Source organism: Panulirus ornatus, chromosome 10, assembly GCF_036320965.1.
Source record: "Panulirus ornatus isolate Po-2019 chromosome 10, ASM3632096v1, whole genome shotgun sequence".
Lineage (NCBI taxonomy): Eukaryota > Metazoa > Arthropoda > Malacostraca > Decapoda > Palinuridae > Panulirus > Panulirus ornatus.
In genome coordinates this window covers 37,975,910-38,000,805 of record NC_092233.1, presented here as the reverse complement: position 1 = coordinate 38,000,805, position 24,896 = coordinate 37,975,910, and the positions used below count along the sequence as shown (strand labels likewise).

The following is a 24,896-nucleotide window of genomic DNA, read 5'->3' as shown; positions in this document are numbered from 1 at the left end:
CATTTCCTGACATACTTAACAGACTTATTCCCCTATAATTGATACATACATCCTTAGCACCTTTTCCTTTGAATAAGGAACAATAATAGCTTTCACCCAATCCTTAGGCACAACCTTCTGTATCAATGTCTCCTGTCTACCACACTTTCTCCTCCATACTTCAGCATTCCAGCCATAATCCCATCCACTCCAGGTGCCTTTCCTACCTTCAGCCTCATTACTGCCCTTCGTACTTCCTTTTTTGCTATAGGCCCTTGCATTTGTATCCTCTTCCTTCCCTTCTACATACTCATGCATGTAACAAATGCTGCCTCCCTTTCTCCCATAAAACATCAGTTGTTCAAAATTCTCTTTCCATCTCCCTTTCACTTCCTCCTTTTGATTTGGCAACTCTCCTTCTTTCTTTGCTTTCCTTTATCAGTATCTTAACATTCCACTTACATATTTTGTGCTCTTCCCTCCTCCTTTGCTGAACTTCCACTGGGACATTCCTATCAGCAATCTACCATATGCCTTTTTCTTTCTCTTTCACAGCATTTCTAATCTCTTCTGTCCACCATGCATTGCCCTTTTTATTCCTTATCTCACTACGGCTTTTTCACTAACTCCAAAATTCATAAATACTTTCCTGTCTTCTTTTTCCCTTTCAAAATTCTTTCTATATTTCAATTAAGGCCTGCCTTGATGTGGACTTTTATCAGCAACTGGAGCCTCAATGTAAAAAAAAAAAAAAGAAAAAAAAGAAAAAGAGAGTATGGGGAGAATCTGTGAGAAATTGTTGACAAAGAGGATACATGCATTAGAAGTGGAGGGGACAAAGAGAAGGAAGAAACGGAATTAGAGACGGATGGAAGAAGTGAATAAGATTTTGAGAGTAAGGGGTCTGATAATCAAGCAGGATATGGTGTGCATGGGACACAGTGAATTGGAGCAATGGGCTGAACCAGGGGATATGAAGCAGCCAGGAGAAACCATGGGAAGGTCTGTAGGGCCTAGTTGTGGATCTGGGGCTTCACTTTTGTGCATTACACATGACAGCTAGAAAATGGATATAACCAAATCAGTCCTTTTCTTTGTCTCCCTCTAGTACTACCCTGCTAATGCATGAATCAGTGAATACTAAGAAATAAAAAAAACTTTGTAAAATGCTTTTGCAAAATTAAGATAGATAGTATCTATTCTTTTTCCTTGGATTAAATTTTCATATGTCATTGTAATGAGCTAATAGTTGGGTTTGCATACTTGTCCCAGCATGAATCTATTTTGGCCTTCATTTATGCAGCTGCTTTGTTAGATGGTTAAGATATGTCCTTATATCACTCTTTCAAAGATTATCATCAAATGCAAAGTCAAGCTAACTGGTCAGTTTTGTTTAGGTATTAGCTTTGATCTGCCTTTATGTATCGATGTTACAAATACCAACTTGTGAATATTTGCAACTTTACTTTAATTAAACTAGTCTTTGCCTCAATAATAACATCACTGGTTTTGCTACTGCTGTTTCTTTTTAAGCAATATGGCAGGCATTCCATCTGGTCCTAGAGCTTAATTTTTTTCTAAGCTGATCAAAAGCTCTGATCATATCATCTTCCAAAATTTCTGTAAGTACATTTTTATCACACTAGCAAAACAGTTCATCTTTTATCTCTCCTTACATTTTGAGCTGATTATTGATTTACAGATACTAACCAAGATCCTGCAGATTTCTTTAGTCATCTGCATATTCATCTCCTGTCTTAAAGAGTTCAATCTCTGTTCTCTTGTTTTTTGCTTGGTTCATGTATCTGAATAATAACTTTGGATTTCTTTCCATGTTCTGTATAACTTTTTCTTCATTCATTTTTTTCATTTTCTTCTATGAAATTTATTTCTACATATGCATTCCTCATTTTTCCAACCAGTTCTTTTATTCTTGCTTCTTTTGTCACTATCCTTTTTTTTTTTTCTTTTTCTACACATTACATCTGTTTATCCACAATCTTCTGTCACTACATATTCTCAATTTTGTGCTTGTTCCATTTTTCTTTGGTAACTGTTCAAAAATTATTTGGTATAGTGTTTCACAGTATGCTTTTGTGTTTGTATCCAGAGAACTTATTCCAATTTGTTTAGAATCCTCTTAAAGGTCTTTTTCTAGTCTGATCTGTCATGGTGAAAATTTACATCACAACCTACTGCTGCTTTCTACTACTGTGTCACATTCACATTCATTTACTTCCAATTCATTTGCCATAGTGACTTCTGACTGACTGACTAATTATTTTTTTTTCTTTTTTTGCTTTGTCGCTGTCTCCTGCGTTTGCGAGGTAGCGCAAGGAAACAGACGAAAGAAATGGCCCAACCCACCCCCATACACATGTATATACATACACATCCACACACGCAAATATACATACCTACACAGCTTTCCATGGTTTACCCCAAACGCTTCACATGCCCTGATTCAATCCACTGACAGCACGTCAACCCCGGTATACCAAATCAATCCAATTCACTCTATTCCTTGCCCTCCTTTCACCCTCCTGCATGTTCAGGCCTCGATCACACAAAATCTTTTTCACTCCATCTTTCCACCTCCAATTTGGTCTCCCTCTTCTCCTCGTTCCCTCCACCTCCGACACATATATCCTCTTGGTCAATCTTTCCTCACTCATTCTCTCCATGTGCCCAAACCATTTCAAAACACCCTCTTCTGCTCTCTCAACCACGCTTTTTTTATTTGCACACATCTCTCTTACCCTTACGTTACTTACTCCATCAAACCACCTCACACCACACATTGTCCTCAAACATCTCATTTCCAGCACATCCACCCTCCTGCGCACAACTCTATCCACAGCCCACGCCTCGCAACCATACAAAATTGTTGGAACCACTATTCCTTCAAACATACCCATTTTTGCTTTCTGAGATAATGTTCTCGACTTCCGCACATTCTTCAAGGCTCCCAGGATTTTCGCCCCCTCCCTCACACTATGATCCACTTCCGCTTCCATGGTTCAATCCGCTGCCAGATCCACTCCCAGATATCTAAATACTTTACTTCCTCCAGTTTTTCTCCATTCAAACTTACCTCCCAATTGACTTGACCCTCAACCCTGCTGTGCCTAATAATAACCTTGCTCTTATTCACATTTACTCTTAACTTTCTTCTTTCACACACTTTACCAAACTCAGTCACCAGCTTCTGCAGTTTCTCACATAAATCAGCCACCAGCGCTGTATCATCAGCGAACAACAACTGACTCACTTCCCAAGCTCTCTCATCCCCAACAGACTTCATACTTGCCCCTCTTTCCAAAACTCTTGCATTCACCTCCCTAACAACCCCATCCATAAACAAATTAAACAACCATGGAGACATCACACACCCCTGCCGCAAACCTACATTCACTGAGAACCAATCACTTTCCTCCCTTCCTACACGTACACATGCCTTACATCCTCGATAAAAACTTTTCACTGCTTCTAACAACTTGCCTCCCACACCATATATTCTTAATACCTTCCACAGAGCATCTCTATCAACTCTATCATATGCCTTCTCCAGATCCATAAATGCTACATGCAAATCCATTTGCTTTTCTAAGTATTTCTCACATACATTCTTCAAAGCAAACACCTGATCCACACATCCTCTACCACTTCTGAAACCACACTGCTCTTCCCCAATCTGATGCTCTGTACATGCCTTCACCCTCTCAATCAATACCCTCCCATATAATTTACCAGGAATACTCAACAAACTTATACCTCTGAAATTTGAGCACTCACTCTTATCCTCTATGCCTTTGTACAGTGGCACTATGCACGCAATCCACCAATTCTCAGGCACCTCACCATGAGTCATACATACATTAAATAACCTTACCAACCAGTCAATAATACAGTCACCCCCTTTTTTAATAAATTCCACTGCAATACCATCCAAACCTGCTGCCTTGCCGGCTTTCATCTGACTAATTAGTTACTTATATTTCTGGAAACAGTGCCAAGTGATTTGTAAAATAAGATCCATTGTATTCCTACCTCCCTCTTGTTTGTCTGACGTATACTTGCAGAAGGCTGCCCTCTTGCATCTGTTGATCCATTAATTTCTTTTGTAATTGTATGTACATCGATAATCTACTCTTTCCTGTCATTCAATAAAATTGAATTTAAAGTCTCCAGTTCTCATTATTTTCAGGTCAGGCTTCTCTAATCCTTTGAAAATTTCTTCAGCTTTTGTCAAAGTAATTCTTAACTTATCTAAGCTTTTGTCACATTCATTCTTAACTCATTTACTCTTGTTTTTGGTGGTCTGTATGACATTAAATCTATTGTGTTTATGGGTGAGATGCTCACAACAATCAGTTCACACTTATCACGAAAGATGCCCACTACAATTAGTCCACATTAATCAAGAGAGAACTTACCAACCAAAGCTAACTACAATGAAATTTAGCCATAATGACAGGGATAGTGTGAAGCAATCACTGCATATTTTTCCTTGATGAATAAGACAATACTTCTCAGCTTCCAAATGCATTACATAATTATAGGGTCTTGGTTCATCTGGGACTTATTTCAGTCAACATCTCAAGCATTCTTTCAAAAATCTAAGTTGTAGTTTCATGCAAGTTTTTTATTTCTAAAGGCAGTATACTAAATAATCACACTAGCTTCGTGGTTAGGCTGTCATTTATTTTTGTCATTAATTTCTGAAATGTTCCATGGCATTCTTGAAAATCATTACTTAATATTTATGTATCTTCCCTGATGAGAGGTTTTCATATTTTACACATTTTTTTTTTTTTTTTTTCGCGTTTGCGAGGTAGCGCAAGGAAACAGATGAAAGAAATGGCCCAACCCACCCCCATACACATGCCTTGATTCAATCCACTGACAGCACGTCAACCCCGGTATACCACATCGCTCCAATTCACTCTATTCTTTGCCCTCCTTTCACCCTCCTGCATGTTCAGGCCCCGATCACACAAAATCTTTTTCACTCCATCTTTCCACCTCCAATTTGGTCTCCCTCTTCTCCTCGTTCCCTCCACCTCCGACACATATATCCTCTTGGTCAATCTTTCCTCACTCATTCTCTCCATGTGACCAAACCATTTCAAAACACCCTCTTCTGCTCTCTCAACCACGCTCTTTTTATTTCCACACATCTCTCTTACCCTTACGTTACTTACTCGATCAAACCACCTCACACCACACATTGTCCTCAAACATCTCATTTCCAGCACATCCATCCTCCTGCGCACAACTCTATCCATAGTCCATGCCTCGCAACCATACAACATTGTTGGAACCACTATTCCTTCAAACATACCCATTTTTGCTTTCCGAGATAATGTTCTCGACTTCCACACATTCTTCAAGGCTCCCAGAATTTTCGCCCCCTCCCCCACCCTATGATCCACTTCCGCTTCCATGGTTCCATCTGCTGCCAGATCCACTCCCAGATATCTAAACCACTTCACTTCCTCCAGTTTTTCTCCATTCAAACTCACCTCCCAATTGAATTGACCCTCAACCCTACTGTACCTAATAACCTTGCTCTTATTCACATTTACTCTTAACTTTCTTCTTTCACACACTTTACCAAACTCAGTCACCAGCTTCTGCAGTTTCTCACATGAATCAGCCACCAGCGCTGTATCATCATTTTCTTTTATATCTTAAATTAGTTGCCATTTGCATATTACATTTTTATCCTTTCTTTGCTATAAAAGTGCAATCTTTTTTCAGCCTTTCATATGCAGTTCATATTTTCTATCTCCTCAATTATGATCATGAAGTACTTCTGAATTTTTTTTTATTTGTTTTGATGGAAACCATAAAACACAGTATCATTCAATTTTGCTTCTCATGTATACATTAAACATTCTGATAAATAGGTTTCCATCTCTTATAGTGAAACTTCTCAGAATCATACCAGTCATCACGTGACTTGATAGTGCTATCTCTTCAATATGCTCTTTTAAATCTAGTTTCTCATCTATGATAACACTCATATCTTTTACATTTGATCCACTTTTTACCCCTTTCCCTGTTGGGTCTTTATATGGTACCAGTGGTGTACTCTTCTTTGTTTCATAACTTATTTCCTAAAACTTCATCTTTATCAAATTCTAACAGGTTCACTTCACTTCTTTCTATGTCTTTTTGCATCCCCTTTCAATCAGTTTCTGATTCAATAATTTTCTTACTGTGGTGTCATCAGTAAAGCTCCTTACTGATATCTTTACTACCAAGAGCACTGAGGTGAACACCATTCCCTGCAGTACTCCATATAGCACATCTTTCTCGTCAGATATAAATCTGCTTGATACCAATCTAAACTTTGTCATTCAGAAACTCTTTAATTCACCTTCCTATCTTTCTCTTACAAATTTGTTTTGATACTTTCTGCAACAAAATTTTGTGGTTTACTTTCAAATGCTTCCACAAAGTTAAGAAAGTCAGTATCCACTATCTTTCCATTGACTAAACATTGACATCTGACATTATAATGAGCTTATAACTGGTTTTGTGTACTTATTACTGCACAAATCCACATTGGCCTTTGTTTATGTAGCTGTTCTTAACTAGAGAGAGCAAGAAGTTAGCTGTCATAAAAAAAATACTCTAAATGGTATATAAAATATAAATAAATAAAAGCCTGAAATAAAAAGGACTCACCTGAATTACATTACCCGTCTGCACAATCATGGGTGAATGTGCAGTTGTGGCTGAAGGATCCTGAGGGAGGACCTGAAGCATATTGCCCACCTGGATTACCCGGGATGACCCTTCATTACTAATGCTTTCACTGGGCATACCACCACCTTCACTATTCCCTTCACATGAATAGTGAAACTGATGTACCTGACAGATACATCAAAGAAAATTATCATCTAGCACTGCAAAATGCAGCCTAACATCTCTAATTAAGCAAATCAAGGGCAGAGAATGTAGAAATACAGGTTTTGTAAGAGTAGGCATTGATGTTGATACAGGGACCTGACAGCAGACTTGGTAGATCATAACCTAAGTTTTATTTACCCAATATAGTTTTGCATATTCTCTATAATGCTAGACTACTACATGACTTTAACCCTTTGGCATAGGAATAATTTCCAGCTGCATTCTCAAGAAGTGTGAAGTCTCCAGTAAAACATGAAAAGGTCCCTTTTCACTACATTTTTTGTATTAAGGCAAAACCATGAAGTTTCCACATCTGGCATGAATATTTCTTAAAAGAACACCTGATAGGAATGGAAAAACATAAAGAAAAATGAGCATAAAATACTGTATGTATGGTCTGTCATCTGCAGGATGGCATCAACTTCCTGAATTGTTCATTCATAATGATGATCAAATTATAAGGAACATGAAAAAATGAAAGGGTCAGGTTTAAAGAGACACTAGGTGGCCCTGCATTGCTAACTCATGAGTTCTTAATAATATTTTAACATATATCACTATAACACATCTTAATTTATGCATTATGATACATAACACACATTCGCAATGATGAATAAACTGTGAAGGGTGAAAAATGGCTGGGTATGAAGGGATGTTAAGCAGCTCCACACTGCCAACTTGTAAACACTCATCAAAAACACCATATGATAATATCATAGATCTTTATTCATGCATTATAATAACATATTTGCAAAGCATACCTTGATATTGCGTTCATCAATTACCTAAATAAAGAATCACTGTATGAGTGGGGACAGGTAGCTGACTGAGACACTACATAAGGGCAGCACCTTGAAGACTCTAGTGCCAATTCCTTGTTAGGGGAAGGCTGGTGAATTGGATGGGAAGTACAAACTGTTTTCTGACAGCTGTGACTTAGTTATATTTTGTGGAGAAGGAACATTGTATATCACAACTTTTGTCATAATCTGTGACTAAAGGGTTATGGATATTTGAATCAAACTTCATCATGGACAATTCTACAGCTTGACATATGAATTTCAGACACTAAAACAAACATCATAGGCATAAATATAATGAAACATAAAAAACTTTGGTGGTCAACACCTTAGCCCACACTTCCCCCAATTCTATAGATCACTCTACACTAATAAACCTTGATAAAATTCCAGTCAAGGGTAAAATTCATCTGAACATCTGCATCAAATTGGGAGAACTCAATTATAGTATCCATGTACTCATGGTAGTGACAATATCAACTGAACTAATCTCTGTTCCTGGAACATAATGATCATCAATACATAAAATACTCTGAGTTTAAGCTTTGAGATACAGATGGTGATCTCTCCCGTCAAAATCTATGTGGGAAGTACAAGGAATGGACAGATGAGGCATGTGTGACATGGCATGCAACACCTGAGAAAACACAATCAACAGCAATACCTACCACCAAATGCAAGTATTATCATACCTACCCCAATTCAGGAAATCATAAAAGTTCACCACCACCTCACCAACATGTTACCTTAAGTTCACATCTATGGGTGAACATGTGTACTATTACAAAAACATAAAGATCTAAGGCAAAAACTACGGGCAACGGCAAAATTAGAACACAATAAGCACTTGGAAAGAATGTTTAAAGCTCTAGGTCAAAAATATAGAACCACACACAATTTGGTAAAGACTTTAACGATTACAGGGAAACTCCCCAGGCAACATCAAATACCCAAGAGTTAATAACAAGAAAACAGACAGGGACTCAGGAGTGGCATGCTTATCAATGATCACATGGAAGTCTGCATTCAAAATGAAAAAAAGATAAAAGGGGAACTACTAGATTGGTTGCCTCGTAATAAAAAACTATTCAGCACCAGTCAATAGATTCAGCTCAGATGTCCTATGAAAGCTGCCTCTTAATGAGAATAAACATAATAAAGTTATGTTTTGTCATTCTACAAACCTAGAAAAAAATTTGTGAAAGAACCAAATAGAATAAACATTTTAGTGTCCTACCACAAAAAATTTCTCACTACCTTCTCACAATCTACAACACTACATTTTATACAGGATACCTTCCCCTGAGATTCAAGGAGGACAGAGTAACCATGATATAAAGACCAGGAATGCCAGATACCAAAACAGTTAACTACCACCCTATTTCCCTCGCAGAAGTGCCAGAGAAAACATCTGAAAAAATAATCAAAAGATTACTATGACATCTTTAAAATAACATGTGTAACCAAGTTCAATATGGATTCTGGAGAAAAAGGCAATCACCAGAAGCCTAGGAATAAAGTACACAGTCATACTGTCATAACTTTATAGGGAATGTTTTTCTTAATGGCCTAACAAGTTTCCATTTACAAAAGGGAGAGTATAACTGACCACTGAAGCTACTAGAAGTTTTCCCACAGTAAAGCAATTATTTTTGCACTATCAAATGTTTAACTGGAACTACCTTGACCAATATACTACACTAAATATTACATAAAGTGGCAAAGAGGATAAAACCAATGAAATTAGTGCGGAAAAACCCATGGAAGTTACTGAAAAGTGGAAAAAAAGTGTCTATGAAGATCACCAGTCAGCATTGTTTACTGCAAACAGTAACAAGTCTCTAACTGGTCATGTGAGTGAATCTGATCAAGACACTGAATCCTAGATTGAGCACAAGAAGCATCTCCAACATTATTTCTTTGCAAATGATATAAGTGATACAAACAAGAAGAAAAATGTGTTGAATGCAAGTTACTGAGAAATTTGTTCAACCTAACTATCCTGGGGAAATTACTTAAGAACTCTATGAAGTGATATTGAAACATCATGAGCCAAAGCTGTCAGACACAGGAGCAGATTAAAATTCCAAAAAAGAACCAGGCAACCAGGGGAGAGTATTGGTCATTATATAACTGCCATGAAAGCACTAACAGAGCACTGCAATTTCAGCTCACTGACAACAGAGCCACAAGGTCAAATGGTGTGTAAACAGCTGATTGTAGGTATTAATGATGAACAGATTCAAGCAAAATTACAGGAACTAGAGCCTAAGACGGGTAAGATTCTATTGTGCAAGAAAATCTACAACCTGGTGGTGGCAACAGAGGCAACACAGAGGGATGTGTCAGACATGAAACAGCCATCATCCCTGCATGCAGCAACACAAGGCACACCCTGTTGGAGATATGGTGAAGCTCATTATCCATACAGCTTTCGGAACAGAGATGAGGTGCCACAACTCCTGACAAGTAGGCCATTTCTCCTGTAAATGTCACCAGTCTCAGCGACAGGATTGGACCGAGAGAAGAAAGGATGGATGGGCATTCGTTAGTAGCAGTTTCAAGCCTTCTCTAAAACACACATCCAAGAGAGTGCCTTTAACAAGAGGAAAGAAAACAGCATGAAGATGGGGAGGAGGACCACCAAGATCAAGAAGAGGACCGCCAAGAGGAAAATGTAGAAAACCAGGAAAAAGGATTAGAAAATATTAATGGTGTTGAATTCAACTCAGTACTATAATACAACTGTAGAAACAAGAGTGACGTACAAATGGGAAATGTTCAACCATTTATGTGTAGACTAAATACTGAAGGGCAAGAGGTAGATATGGAAATAGTCACTGGTGAAAGTTTAAACATAATAAATGAACATGTTTATGAGAGTTTGTGTAACAAGGTACCCAGATTACAAGAGAAACTAATGAAAGATGATTTGAAGCTGAAATCATACACAGGAGAAAGATTGAGAGTTTAAGGTGTTATGAAAACTCATGTCACACACCATCGTCTAGTATATCAGTTGCTGTTACTAGTAGCAGAAGGTGATAGTTGCAGAGTAGTTACAGTCAAAACTAATTGGAAAAATTCAGTGTTTAATGTACAGGAACAGTTTGACAGCAATGAAAAGTTTGTGAAAGATCTAAAAATAATTGCTATATTCTGGGAAAACTTCTGGTAGCTATAGCAGTCAGTTATACTCTCCCTCTTGTAAACAGAACCCAGCTGAGCTATTAAGATAGGCATTCACTCCTTATAAAGTTATGACATCCTTTCCCCCCTGAAATTTGAAACTAATATCATAGAGTATATGGTGTGGGAGGTAAGATGCTTGAAGCAGTGAAAAGTTTTTATCAAGGACGTAAGGAATGTGTACGAGTAGGAGCAGGGGAGAGTGACTGGTTCCCAGTGAAGGTTGGTGTGCGGTAGGGATGTGTGATGTCCCCATGGTTGTCTAATTTGTTCATGGATGAGGTGGTTAGGGAGGTAAATGCAAGAGTTTTGGAAAAAAGGGCAAGTATGCAGTCTGTTGGGGATGATAGAACCTGAGAAGTGAGTCAAGTTGTTGTTAACGATGATACAGCATTGGTGGCTGATTTGAGTGAGAAACTGCTGAAGTTGGTGATTGAGTCTGGAAAAGTGTATGAAAGGAGAAAGTTAAGAGTAAATATGAATATGAGCAAAGTTATTAGGTTCAGTAGGGTTGAGGGACAAGTTATATGGGATGTAAGTTTGAACGGAGAAAAATTAGAGGAAGTGAAGTGTTCTAGATATTTGCAAGTAGACTTGGCAGCAAATGTAACCATAGAAGTGGAAGTGAGTCATAGGGTGGGGAAAGGGGCAAAGATTCTGGGAGCGATGAAGAACGTGTGGAAAGAGAGAATGATATCTCGGAGCAAAAATGGGTATCTTTGAAAGAATATGATTGCCAGGCATGGGCTATACATATGGTTGTATGGAGGAAGATGGATGTGTTGAAATGTTCAGGACAATATGTGGTATGAGGTGGTTTGACTGAGTAAGTAATGAAAGGGTAGGAGAGATGTATGGTAAAAAACTAATGCGATTTAGAGAGCAGAAAAGTTGAAATGGTTTGGACATATGGAGAGAAAGAGAGAGGAAACATTGACAAAGAAGATATATGTGGTTGCAGTGGAGGAAACAAAGAGAAGAAGGAGACCAAATTGAAGGTGGAAGGATGTACTGTAAAAAATTTTTTTGAGAAATTGGGGCATAAACATACAGGAGTGTGAATGGCTTCCACGGAACAGAGTGAATTGGAATGATGTGGTATACCACATCGTTCCAATTCTCTCTATTCCTTGCATGCCTCTTATCCTCCTGTATGTCTGTATGTTCAGTCCCTAAGCATTCAAAATCTTTTTCACCTCATCCTTCCACCTCCAACTTGGTCTTCCACTTCTTAATCCTGCCACCTCTGACACATCTAAATTTTGTCAACCTTTCACCACTAATTTTCTCCATATGTCCAAATCATTTCAACACACATTGCTGAGCTCTCTCAACAACACTCATTTTATTACCACACATCTCTCTTACCCTTTCATTACATATCTGATCAAACCACCTCACATCACATATTGTCCTCAAACACTGCTTCTCAAAATGCATCCCATTCCTCACCCACTCCCCACATGTCATTTGCTCCTATCTTTTGCCAATCTACACTCAATCTCTCCTGATATTTCCTCACACAAGTCTTGTTTCTAAGCTTACTTACTCTCACCACTCTCTTCTCCCCAACATTCCCTCTTCCTTTTTGCACACCTCTACAAATCTTCACTTTCGCCTCCACAAAATAGTGATCAGAATCCCACCAGCTGCCCCTCTCAGCACATTAACATCCAAAAGTCTCTCTTTCCTATCAATTAACATGTAATCAAATAATGCCCTAAGAATATCTCTCCTACTCACATACATACACTTGTGTAAATCTCTTGTTTTAAACCAGGTATTCCCAATCACCAGCTTGCTTTTAGTACACAAATCCACAAGTTCTTCAACATTTCCATTCACAACACTGAATACCCCATGTACACCAATTATACTCTCAACTGCCACATTACTCATCTTCACATCTAAATCACCCATCACTAACACCCAGTTTTGTGCACCAAAACTACTGCTACACTCAATCAGCTGCTCACTTCCCTCTCAAGATCTTTCTTCTCATGACCAGGTGCATAAGCACCAATAACCACCCATCTCTGTTCATCCACCTTCAGTTTCACCCAAATCAGTCTAAAATTCACTTTTGTACACTATCACACACTCCCACAACTCCTACTTTAGGAGTAGTGCTACTCCTTCCTTAGTTCTTGCCCTCTAGCCAACTCCAGATTCTACTCTAAAGACTTTTCCAAACTATTCTTCCACTTTACCCTAGTACATCATTTCACTCAGAGCCAAAACATTCAGGTTTCTTTCCTCAAACATATTACCAATCTCTCTTTTCTGTTCACCATGGTTACATCCACACACATTTAGACACCCTAATCTGAGCCTACATATATATGTGTGGATCAAGTGTTTGTTTTGAAGAATGTATGTGAGAAATACATAGAAAAACAAATGGATTTGTGTGTAGCATTTATGGATCTGGAGAGGGCATATGATAGAGATGATAAAGATGCTCTGTGGAAGGTATTAAGAATATATGGTGTGGGAGGCATGTTGTTACAAGCAGTAAAAAGTTTTTATGGAGGATGTAAGACATGTGTACAAGTAGGAAGAGAGGAAAGTGATTCTTTCTCAGTGAATGTTGGTTTGCGGCAAGGAAGCGTGATATCTCCATGGTTGCTTAATTTGTTTATGGATACGGTTAATAGGGAGGTGAATGCAAGAGTTTTGGAGAGGGGCAAGTATGCAGTCTGTTGTGGATGAGAGAGCTTGGGAAGTGAGTCAATTGTTGCTCGCTGATGATACAGCGCTGGTGGCTGATTCAGGTGAGAAAGTGCAGAAGCTGGTGACTGAGTTTGGTAAAGTGTGTGAAAGAAGAAAGCAGAGAGCAAATGTGAATAAGAGTTGAGGGATAAGTCAATTGGAAGGTAAGTTTGAATGGAGAAAAACTGGAGGAAGTGAAGTGTTTTAGATATCAGGGAGTGAATTTGACAGCGGATGGAACCATGGAAGCAAAAGAGAGTCATAGCATTGGGGAGGGATCGAAAGTTCTGGGAGCACTGAAAAATGTATGGAAGTTGAGAACGTTATCTTGGAAAGAAAAATAGGTATGTTTGAAGGAATAGTGGTTCCAACAATGTTATATGGTTGTGAGGAGTGGGCTATAGATAGAGTTGTGCGGAAGAGGGTGAATGTGCAGGAAATGAGATGTTTGAGGAAAATATGTGGTGTGAGGTGGTTTCATCGAGTAAGAAATGAAAGGGTAAGAGAGCTGTGTGGTAATAAAAAGAGTGTGGTTGAGAGAGCAGAGGAGTGTGTTTTGAAATGGTTTGGTCACATGGAGAGAATGAGTGAGGAAAGATTGAAAAAGAGGATATATGTGTCAGAGGTGGAGGGAACGAGGAGAGGTGGGAGACCAAATTGGAGGCAGAAGGATGGAAAGAAAAAGATTCTGAGTGATCAAGGCCTGAACATTCAGGAGGGTGAAAGGCGTGCAAGGAATAGTGTGAATTGGAACAATGTGGCATACCGAAGTCTAAATGTCAACATGCTGTCAATGGATTGAACCAGGGCACGTGAAGCATCTGGGGTAAACCATAGAAAGTTTTGTGGGGCCTGAATGTGGAAAGGGAGCCGTGGTTTCGGTGCATTATACATGACACCTAGAGCTTGAGTGTGAATGAATATGGCCTTTGTTGTCTTTTCCTAGCGCTACCTAGCGCACGAGAGGGGGGAAGGAGTTGTTATTTCATGTGTGGTGGGGTGGTGACGGGAATGAATAAGGGCAGACAGTATGAATTATGTACATGTGTATATATGTATATGTCTGTGTGTGTGTGTGTGTGTATATATGTATACATTGAGATGTATAGGTATGTATATGTGTGTGTGTGGACATGTATGTACATACATGTGTATATGGGTGGGCTGGGCGATTCTTTCGTTTGTTTCCTTGCGCTACCTCGCTAACACGGGAGACAGTGACAAAGTAAGATAAATAAAAAATATATATATATATATATATATATATATATATATATATATATATATATTTTTTTTTTTTTTATACTTTGTCGCTGTCTCCCGCGTTTGCGAGGTAGCGCAAGGAAACAGACGAAAGAAATGGCCCAACCCCCCCCATACACATGTACATACACACGTCCACACACGGAAATACACATACCTACACAGCTTTCCATGGTTTACCCCGGACGCTTCACATGCCTTGATTCAATCCACTGACAGCACGTCAACCCCTGTATACCACATCGCTCCAATTCACTCTATTCCTTGCCCTCCTTTCACCCTCCTGCATGTTCAGGCCCCGATCACACAAAATCCTTTTCACTCCATCTTTCCACCTCCAATTTGGTCTCCCTCTTCTCCTCGTTCCCTCCACCTCCGACACATATATCCTCTTGGTCAATCTTTCCTCACTCATTCTCTCCATGTGCCCAAACCATTTCAAAACACCCTCTTCTGCTCTCTCAACCACGCTCTTTTTATTTCCACACATCTCTCTTACCCTTACGTTACTTACTCGATCAAACCACCTCACACCACACATTGTCCTCAAACATCTCATTTCCAGCACATCCATCCTCCTGCGCACAACTCTATCCATAGCCCACGCCTCGCAACCATACAACATTGTTGGAACTACTATTCCTTCAAACATACCCATTTTTGCTTTCCGGGATAATGTTCTTGACTTCCACACATTTTTCAAGGCTCCCAAAATTTTCGCCCCCTCCCCCACCCTATGATCCACTTCCGCTTCCATGGTTCCATTCGCTGACAGATCCACTCCCAGATATCTAAAACACTTCACTTCCTCCAGTTTTTCACCATTCAAACTCACCTCCCAATTGACTTGACCCTCAACCCTACTGTACCTAATAACCTTGCTCTTATTCACATTTACTCTTAACTTTCTTCTTCCACACACTTTACCAAACTCCGTCACCAGCTTCTGCAGTTTCTCACATGAATCCGCCACCAGCGCTGTATCATCAGCGAACAACAACTGACTCACCTCCCAAGCTCTCTCATCCCCAACAGACTTCATACTTGCCCCTCTTTCCAAGACTCTTGCATTTACCTCCCTAACAACCCCATCCATAAACAAATTAAACAACCATGGAGACATCACACACCCCTGCCGCAATCCTACATTCACTGAGAACCAATCACTTTCCTCTCTTCCTACACGTACACATGCCTTACATCCTCGATAAAAACTTTTCACTGCTTCTAACAACTTGCCTCCCACACCATATATTCTTAATACCTTCCACAGAGCATCTCTATCAACTCTATCATATGCCTTCTCCAGATCCATAAATGCTACATACAAATCCATTTGCTTTTCTAAGTATTTCTCACATACATTCTTCAAAGCAAACACCTGATCCACACATCCTCTACCACTTCTGAAACCACACTGCTCTTCCCCAATCTGATGCTCTGTACATGCCTTCACCCTCTCAATCAATACCCTCCCATATAATTTACCAGGAATACTCAACAAACTTATACCTCTGTAATTTGAGCACTCACTCTTATCCCCTTTGCCTTTGTACAATGGCACTATGCACGCATTCCGCCAATCCTCAGGCACCTCACCATGAGTCATACATACATTAAATAACCTTACCAACCAGTCAACAATACAGTCACCCCCTTTTTTAATAAATTCCACTGCAATACCATCCAAACCTGCTGCCTTGCCGGCTTTCATCTTCCGCAAAGCTTTTACTACCTCTTCTCTGTTTACCAAATCATTTTCCCTAACCCTCTCACTTTGCACACCACCTCGACCCAAACACCCTATATCTGCCACTCTGTCATCAGACACATTCAACAAACCTTCAAAATACTCATTCCATCTCCTTCTCACATCACCACTACTTGTTATCACCTCCCCATTTACGCCCTTCACTGAAGTTCCCATTTGCTCCCTTGTCTTACGCACCCTATTTACCTCCTTCCAGAACATCTTTTTATTCTCCCTAAAATTTACTGATAGTCTCTCACCCCAACTCTCATTTGCCCTTTTTTTCACCTCTTGCACCTTTCTCTTGACCTCCTGTCTCTTTCTTTTATACTTCTCCCACTCAATTGCATTTTTTCCCTGCAAAAATCGTCCAAATGCCTCTCTCTTCTCTTTCACTAACACTCTTACTTCTTCATCCCACCACTCACTACCCTTTCTAAACAGCCCACCTCCCACTCTTCTCATGCCACAAGCATCTTTTGCGCAATCCATGACTGATTCCCTAAATACATCCCATTCCTCCCCCACTCCCCTTACTTCCATTGTTCTCACCTTTTTCCATTCTGTACACACACATATATATATATATATATATATATATATATATATATATATATATATATATATATATATATATTTTTTTTTTTTTTTTTTTATACTTTGTCGCTGTCTCCCGCGTTTGCGAGGTAGCGCAAGGAAACAGACGAAAGAAATGGCCCAACCCCCCCCCCCCCATACACATGTACATACACACGTCCACACACGCAAATATACATACCTACACAGCTTTCCACGGTTTACCCCAGACGCTTCACATGCCTTGCTTCAATCCACTGACAGCACGTCAACCCCTGTATACCACATGACTCCAATTCACTCTATTTCTTGCCCTCCTTTCACCCTCCTGCATGTTCAGGCCCCGATCACACAAAATCTTTTTCACTCCATCTTTCCACCTCCAATTTGGTCTCCCTCTTCTCCTCGTTCCCTCCACCTCCGACACATATATCCTCTTGGTCAATCTCTCCTCACTCATTCTCTCCATGTGCCCAAACCATTTCAAAACGCCCTCTTCTGCTCTCTCAACAATATATATATATATATATATATATATATATATATATATATATATATATATATATATATATTTTATCTATTTATTTTGCTTTCTCGCTGTCTCCCGCGTTTGCGAGGTAGCGCAAGGAAACAGATGAAAGAAATGGCCCAACCCACCCCAATACACATGTATATACATACACGTCCACACACACAAATACACAAACCTATACATCTCAATGTACACATACATATACACACACAGACACACACATATACCCATTGACACGTTTCACACTGTCTGCCTTTATTCATTCCCATCGCCACCTCGCCACACATGGAATGCCATCCCCCTCCCTCCTCATATGTGCAAGGTATCACTAGGAAAAAATTACAAAGGCCCCATTCGTTCACACTCAGTCTCCAGCTGTCATGCAATAATGCCCGAAACCACAGCTCCCTTTCCACATCCAGGCCCCACACTACTTTCCATGGTTTACCCCAGACGCTTCACATGCCCTGATTCAATCCACTGACAGCACGTCAACCCCGGTATACCACATCGATCCAATGCCCTCTATTCCTTCCCCGCCTTTCATCCTCCTGCATGTTCAGGCCCTGATCAATCAAAATCTTTTTCACTCCATCTTTCCACCTCCAATTTGGTCTCCCACTTCTCCTCGTTCCCTCCACCTACAACACATATATCCTCTTGGTCAATCTTTCCTCACTCATTCTCTCCATGTGCCGAAACCATTTCAAAACACCCTCTTCTGCTCTCTCAACCACGCTCTTTTTATTTCCACACATCTCTCTTACCCTTACATTACTTACTCGATCAAACCACCTCACACCACACATTGTCCTCAAACATCTCATTTCCAGAACGTCCACCCTCCTGCACACAACTCTATCCATAGCCCACGCCTCACAACCATACAACATTGTTGGAACCACTATTCCTTCAAACATACCCATTTTTGTTCTCCGAGATAATGTTCTCGACTTCCACAGATTCTTCAAGGCTCCCAGGATTTTCGCCACTATGATCGAGGATGTAAGGCATGTGTACGTGTAGGAAGAGAGGAAAGTGATTGGTTCTCAGTGAATGTAAGTTTGTGGCAGGGGTGTGTGATGTCTCCATGGTTGTTTAATTTGTTTATGGATGGGGTTGTTAGGGAGGTGAATGCAAGAGTTTTGGAAAAAGGGGCAAGTATGAAGTCTGTTGGGGATGAGAGAGCTTGGGAAGTGAGTCAGTTGTTGTTCGCAGATGATACAGCGCTGGTGGCTGGTTCATGTGAGCAACTGCAGAAGCTGGTGACTGAGTTTGGTAAAGTGTGTGAAAGAAGAAAGTTAAGAGTAAATGTGAATAAGAGCAAGGTTATTAGGTACAGTAGAGTTGAGGGTCAAGTCAATTGGGAGGTAAGTTTGAATGGAGAAAAACTGGAGGAAGTAAAGTGTTTTAGATATCTGGGAGTAGATCTGGCAGTGGATGGAACCATGGAAGCGGAAGTGGATCATAGGGTGGGGGAGGGGGCGAAAATCCTGGGAGCCTTGAAGAATGTGTGGAAGTCGAGAACATTATCTTGGAAAGCAAAAATGGGTATGTTTGAAGGAATAGTGGTTCCAACAATGTTGTATGGTTGCGAGGCGTGGGCTATGGATAGAGGTGTGTGCAGGAGGATAGATGTGCTGGAAATGAGATGTTTGAGGACAATGTGTTGTGTGAGGTGGTTTGATCGAGTAAGTATTGTAAGGGTAAGAGAGATGTGTGGAAATAAAAAGAGCGTGGTTGAGAGAGCAGAAGAGGGTGTTTTGAAATGGTTTGGGCACATGGAGAGAATGAGTGAGGAAAGATTGACCAAGAGGATATATGTGTCGGATGTGGAGGGAACGAGGAGAAGTATGAGACCAAATTGGAGGTGGAAAGATGGAGTGAAAAAGATTTTGTGTGATCGGGGCCTGAACATGCAGGAGGGTGAAAGGAGGGCAAGGAATAGAGTGAATTGGAGCGATGTGGTATACCGGGGTTGACGTGCTGTCAGTGGATTGAATCAAGGCATGTGAAGCGTCTGGGGTAAACCATGGAAAGCAGTGTAGGTTTGTATATTTGCGTGTGTGGACGTATGTATATACATGTGTATGGGGGTGGGTTGGGCCATTTTCTTTTGTCTGTTTCCTTGCGCTACCTCGCAAATGCGGGAGACAGCGACAAAGCAAAATAAATAAAAAAAAAATATATATATATATATATATATATATATATATATATATATATATACCAAAAGAAGGAACAGAGGGGCCCAGGTGAGGATATTCCAAAAAAGGCCCAGTCCTCTGTTCTTCACGCTACCTTGCTAACGCGGGAAATGGCGAATAGTTTAAAAAAAAATATATATATATATATATATATATATATATATATACACTTAGAAAATGCTTAAAAATACTTAGAAAAGCAAATGGATTTGTATGTAGCATTTATGGATCTGGAGAAGGCATATGATAGAGTTGATAGAGATGCTCTGTGGAAGGTACTAAGAATATATGGTGTGGGAGGCAAGTTGTTAGAAGCAGTGAAAAGTTTTTATCGAGGATGTAAGGCATGTATACGTGTAGGAAGAGAGGAAAGTCATTGGTTCTCAGTGAATGTAGGTTTGCGGCAGGGGTGTGTGATGTCTCCATGGTTGTTTAATTTGTTTATGGATGGGGTTGTTAGGGAGGTGAATACAAGAGTTTGGAAAGAGGGGCAAGTATGCAGTCTGTTGGGGATGAAAAAGCTTGGGATGTGAGTCAGTTGTTTGCTGATGATACAGCACTGGTGGCTGATTCATGTGAGAAACTGCAGAAGCTGGTGACTGAGTTTGGTAAAGTGTGTGAAAGAAGAAAGTTAAGAGTAAATGTGAATAAGCAAAAACGGGTATGTTTGAAGGAATAGTGGTTCCAACAATGTTGTATGGTTGCGAGGCATGGGCTATGGATAGAGTTGTGCGCAGGAGGGTGGATGTGCTGGAAATGAGATGTTTGAGGACAATATGTGGTGTGAGGTGGTTTCATCGAGTAAATAATGTAAGGGTAAGAGAGAGGTGTGGAAATAAAAAGAGCGTGGATGAGAGATCAGAAGAGGGTGTTTCGTAATGGTTTGGGCAAATGGAGAGAATGAGTGAGGAAAGATTGACCAAGAGGATATATGGGTCGGAGGTGGAGGGAACGAGGAGAAGTGGGAGACTAAATTTGAGGTGGAAAGATGGAGTGAAAAAGATTTTGAGTGATCGGGGCCTGAACATGCAGGAGGGTGAGAAGCGGGCAAGGATTAGAGTGAATTGGATCGATGTGGTATACTGAAGGTCGACGTGCTGTCAATGGAGTGAATCAGGACATGTAGAGTGTCTGGGGTAAACCATGGAAAGTTGTGTGGGGCCTGGATCTGGAAGGGGAGCTGTGGTTTTGGGCATTATTACATGACAGCTAGAGACTGAGTGTGAACGAATGGGGCCTTTGTTGTCTTTTCCTATCGCTACCTCGCACACATGAGTGGGGAGGGGGATGTTATTCCATGTGTGGCGAGGTGGCGATGGGAATAAATAAAGGCAGACAGTGTGAATTGTGTGCATGGGTATATATGTATATGTCTGTGTGTGTATATATATGTGTACATTGAGATGTATAGGTATGTATATTTGAGTGTGTGGACGTGTATATATCTACATGTGTATGGGGGGGCCATTTCTTTCGTCTGTTTCCTTGCGCTACCTTGCAAACGCGGGACACAGCAATAAAGCAAAATAATAATAATGAAAAAAAGTATCTTAATAAATATATATATATAATAAATATATATATATCCCTGGGGATAGGGGAGAAACAATACTTCCCACATATTCCCTGCGTGTCGTAGAATGCGACTAAAAGGGAAGGGAGCGGGGTGCTGGATATCCTCCCCTCTCATTTTTAACTTTCCAAAAAGAAGGAACATAGAAGGGGGCCAAGTGAGGATATTCCCTCAAAGGCTCAGTCCTCTGTTCTTAACGCTACCTCACTAACACGGGAAATGATGAATAGTATAAAAATATATATATATATTTTTCATACTCTTCGCTATTTCCCGCGAAAGCGAGGTAGCGTTAAGAACAGAGGACTGGGCCTTTGAGGGAATATCCTCACCTGGCCCTCTTCTCTGTTTCTTCTCTTGGGGAAAAAAAAAAAAAAAAAAAAAAAATGAGAGGGGAGGATTTCCATCCCCTCGCTCCCTTCCCTTTTAGTCGCCTTCTACGACACGCAGGGAATACGTGGGAAGTATTCTTTCTCCCCTATCCCCAGGGAATATATTATTTATCTATATTTATTTATTTTGCTTTGCCGCTGTCTCCCGCATTTGCGAGGTAGCGCAAGGAAACAGACGAAAGAAATGGCCCAACCCACCCCAATACACATGTATATACACACACGTCCACACACGCAAATATACATACCTATACATCTCAATGTACAAATATATATACACATACAGACACATACATATATACCCATGCACACAATTCACACTGTCTGCCTTTATTCATTCCCATCGCCACCTCGCCACACATGGAATACCATCCCCCTCCCCCCTCATGTGTGCGAAGTTGCGCTAGGAAAAGACAACAAAGGCCTCATTCATTCACACTCAGTCTCTAGCTGTCATGCAATAATGCCCGAAACCACAGCTCCCTTTCCACATCCAGGCCCCACACAGCTTTCCATGGTTTACCCCAGACGCTTCATATGCCCTGATTCAATCCACTGACAGCATGTCAACCCCGATATACCACATCGATCCAATTCACTCTATTCCTTGCCCGCCTTTCACCCTCCTGCATGTTCAGGCCCTGATCACTCAAAATCGTTTTCACTCCATCTTTCCACCTCCAATTTGGTCTCCCACTTCTCCTCGTTCCCTCCACCTCCGACACATATATCCTCTTGGTCAATCTTTCCTCACTCATTCTCTCCATGTGCCCAAACCATTTCAAAACACCCTCTTCTGCTCTCTCAACCACACTCTTTTTATTTACACACATCTCTCTTACCCTTACAATACTTACTCGATCAAACCACCTCACACCACACATTGTCCTCAAACACCTCATTTCCAGCACATCCACCCTCCTGCGCACAACTCTATCCATAGCCCACCCCTCGCAACCATACAACATTGTTGGAACCACTATTCTTTCAAACATACCCATTTTTGCATTCCAAGATAATGTTCTCGACTTCCAAACATTCTTCAAGGCTCCCAGGATTTTCGCCCCCTCCCCCACCCTATGATTCACTTCCGCTTCCATGGTTCCATCCGCTGCCAGATCCACTCCCAGATATCTAAAACACTTTACTTCCTCCAATTTTTCTCCATTCAAACTTACCTCCCAATTGACTTGACCCTCAACTCTACTGTACCTAATAACCTTGCTCTTATTCACATTTACTCTTAACTTTCTTCTTTCACACACTTTACCAAACTCAGTCACCAGCTTCTGCAGTTTCTCACATGAATCAGCCACCAGCGCTGTATCATCAGCGAACAACAACTGACTCACTTCCTAGGCTCTCTCATCCACAACAGACTTCATTCTTGCCCCTCTTTCCAAAACTCTTGCATTCACCTCCCTAACAACCCCATCCATAAACAAATTAAACAACCATGGAGACATCACACACCCCTGCCGCAAACCTACATTCACTGAGAACCAATCACTTTCCTCTCTTCCTACACGTACACATGCCTTACATCCTCGATAAAAACTTTTCACTGCTTCTAACAACTTGCCTCCCACACCATATATTCTTAATACCTTCCACAGAGCATCTCTATCAACTCTATCATATGCCTTCTCCAGAGCCATAAATGCGACATACAAATCCATTTGCTTTTCTAAGTATTTCTCACATACATTCTTCAAAGCAAACACCTGATCCACACATCCTCTACCACTTCTGAAACCACACTGCTCTTCCCCAATCTGATGCTCTGTACATGCCTTCACCTTCTCAATCAATACCCTCCCATATAATTTACCAAGAATACTCAAACTTATACCTCTGTAATTTGAGCACTCACTCTTATCCCCTTTGCCTTTGTACAAAGGCACTATGCATGCATTCCGCCAATCCTCAGGCACCTCACCATGAGTCATACATACATTAAATAACCTTACCAACCAGTCAACAACACAATCACCCCCTTTTTTAATAGATTCCACTGCAATACCATCCAAACCTGCTGCCTTGCCGGCTTTCATCTTCCGCAAAGCTTTTACTACCTCTTCTCTGTTTACCAAATCATTTTCCCTAACCCTCTCACTTTGCACACCACCTCGACCAAGACACCCTATATCTGCCACTCTATCATCAAACACATTCAACAAACCTTCAAAATACTCACTCCATCTCCTTCTCACATCACCACTACTTGTTATCACCTCCCCATTAGCGCCCTTCACTGAAGTTCCCATTTGCTCCCTTGTCCAGAACATCTTTTAATTCTCCCTAAAATTTAATGATACTCTCTCGCCCCAACTCTCATTTGCCCTCTTTTTCACCTCTTGCACCTTTCTCTTGACCTCCTGTCTCTTTCTTTTATACATCTCCCACTCAATTGCATTTTTTCCCTGCAAAATAGTCCAAATGCCTCTCTCTTCTGTTTCACTAATAATCTTACTTCTTCATCCCACCACTCACTACCCTTTCCAATCAACCCACCTCCCACGCTTCTCATGCCACAAGCATCTTTTGTGCAATCCATCACTGATTTCCTAAATACATCCTATTCCTCCCCCACTCCCCTTACTTCCATTGTTCTCACCTTTTTCAATTCTGTACTCAGTCTCTCCCGGTACTTCCTCACACAAATCTCCTTCCCATGCTCACTTACTCTCACCACCCTCTTCACCCCAACATTCACTCTTCTTTTCTGAAAACCCATACAAATCTTCACCTTAGCCTCCACAAGATAATGATCAGACATCCCTCCAGTTCCACCTCTGAGCACATTTACATCCAAACGTCTCTCTTTCGTGCGCCTGTCAATTAACACGTAATCCAATAACGCTCTCTGGCCATCTCTCCTACTTACATACGTATACTTATGTATATCTCGCTTTTTAATCCAGGTATTCCCAATCACCAGTCCTTTTCCACCACATAAATCTACAAGCTCTTCACCATTTCCATTTACAACACTGAACACC

At 40.5% G+C, this 24,896-nt stretch overlaps 1 protein-coding gene across 1 annotated transcript in view; it reads right to left on the bottom strand.

Annotated features, from left to right (window-relative positions):
- Nucleotides 1-5,416: 5,416 nt before the first annotated feature.
- Nucleotides 5,417-24,896, bottom strand: part of LOC139750909 (uncharacterized) — a 153,698-nt gene continuing 134,218 nt past the window's right edge. The window contains 1 exon segment of the mRNA XM_071665798.1: nt 5,417-6,861. Within this exon segment, the coding sequence (XP_071521899.1) occupies nt 6,622-6,861 (240 nt within the window). The 3' untranslated portion in view covers nt 5,417-6,621.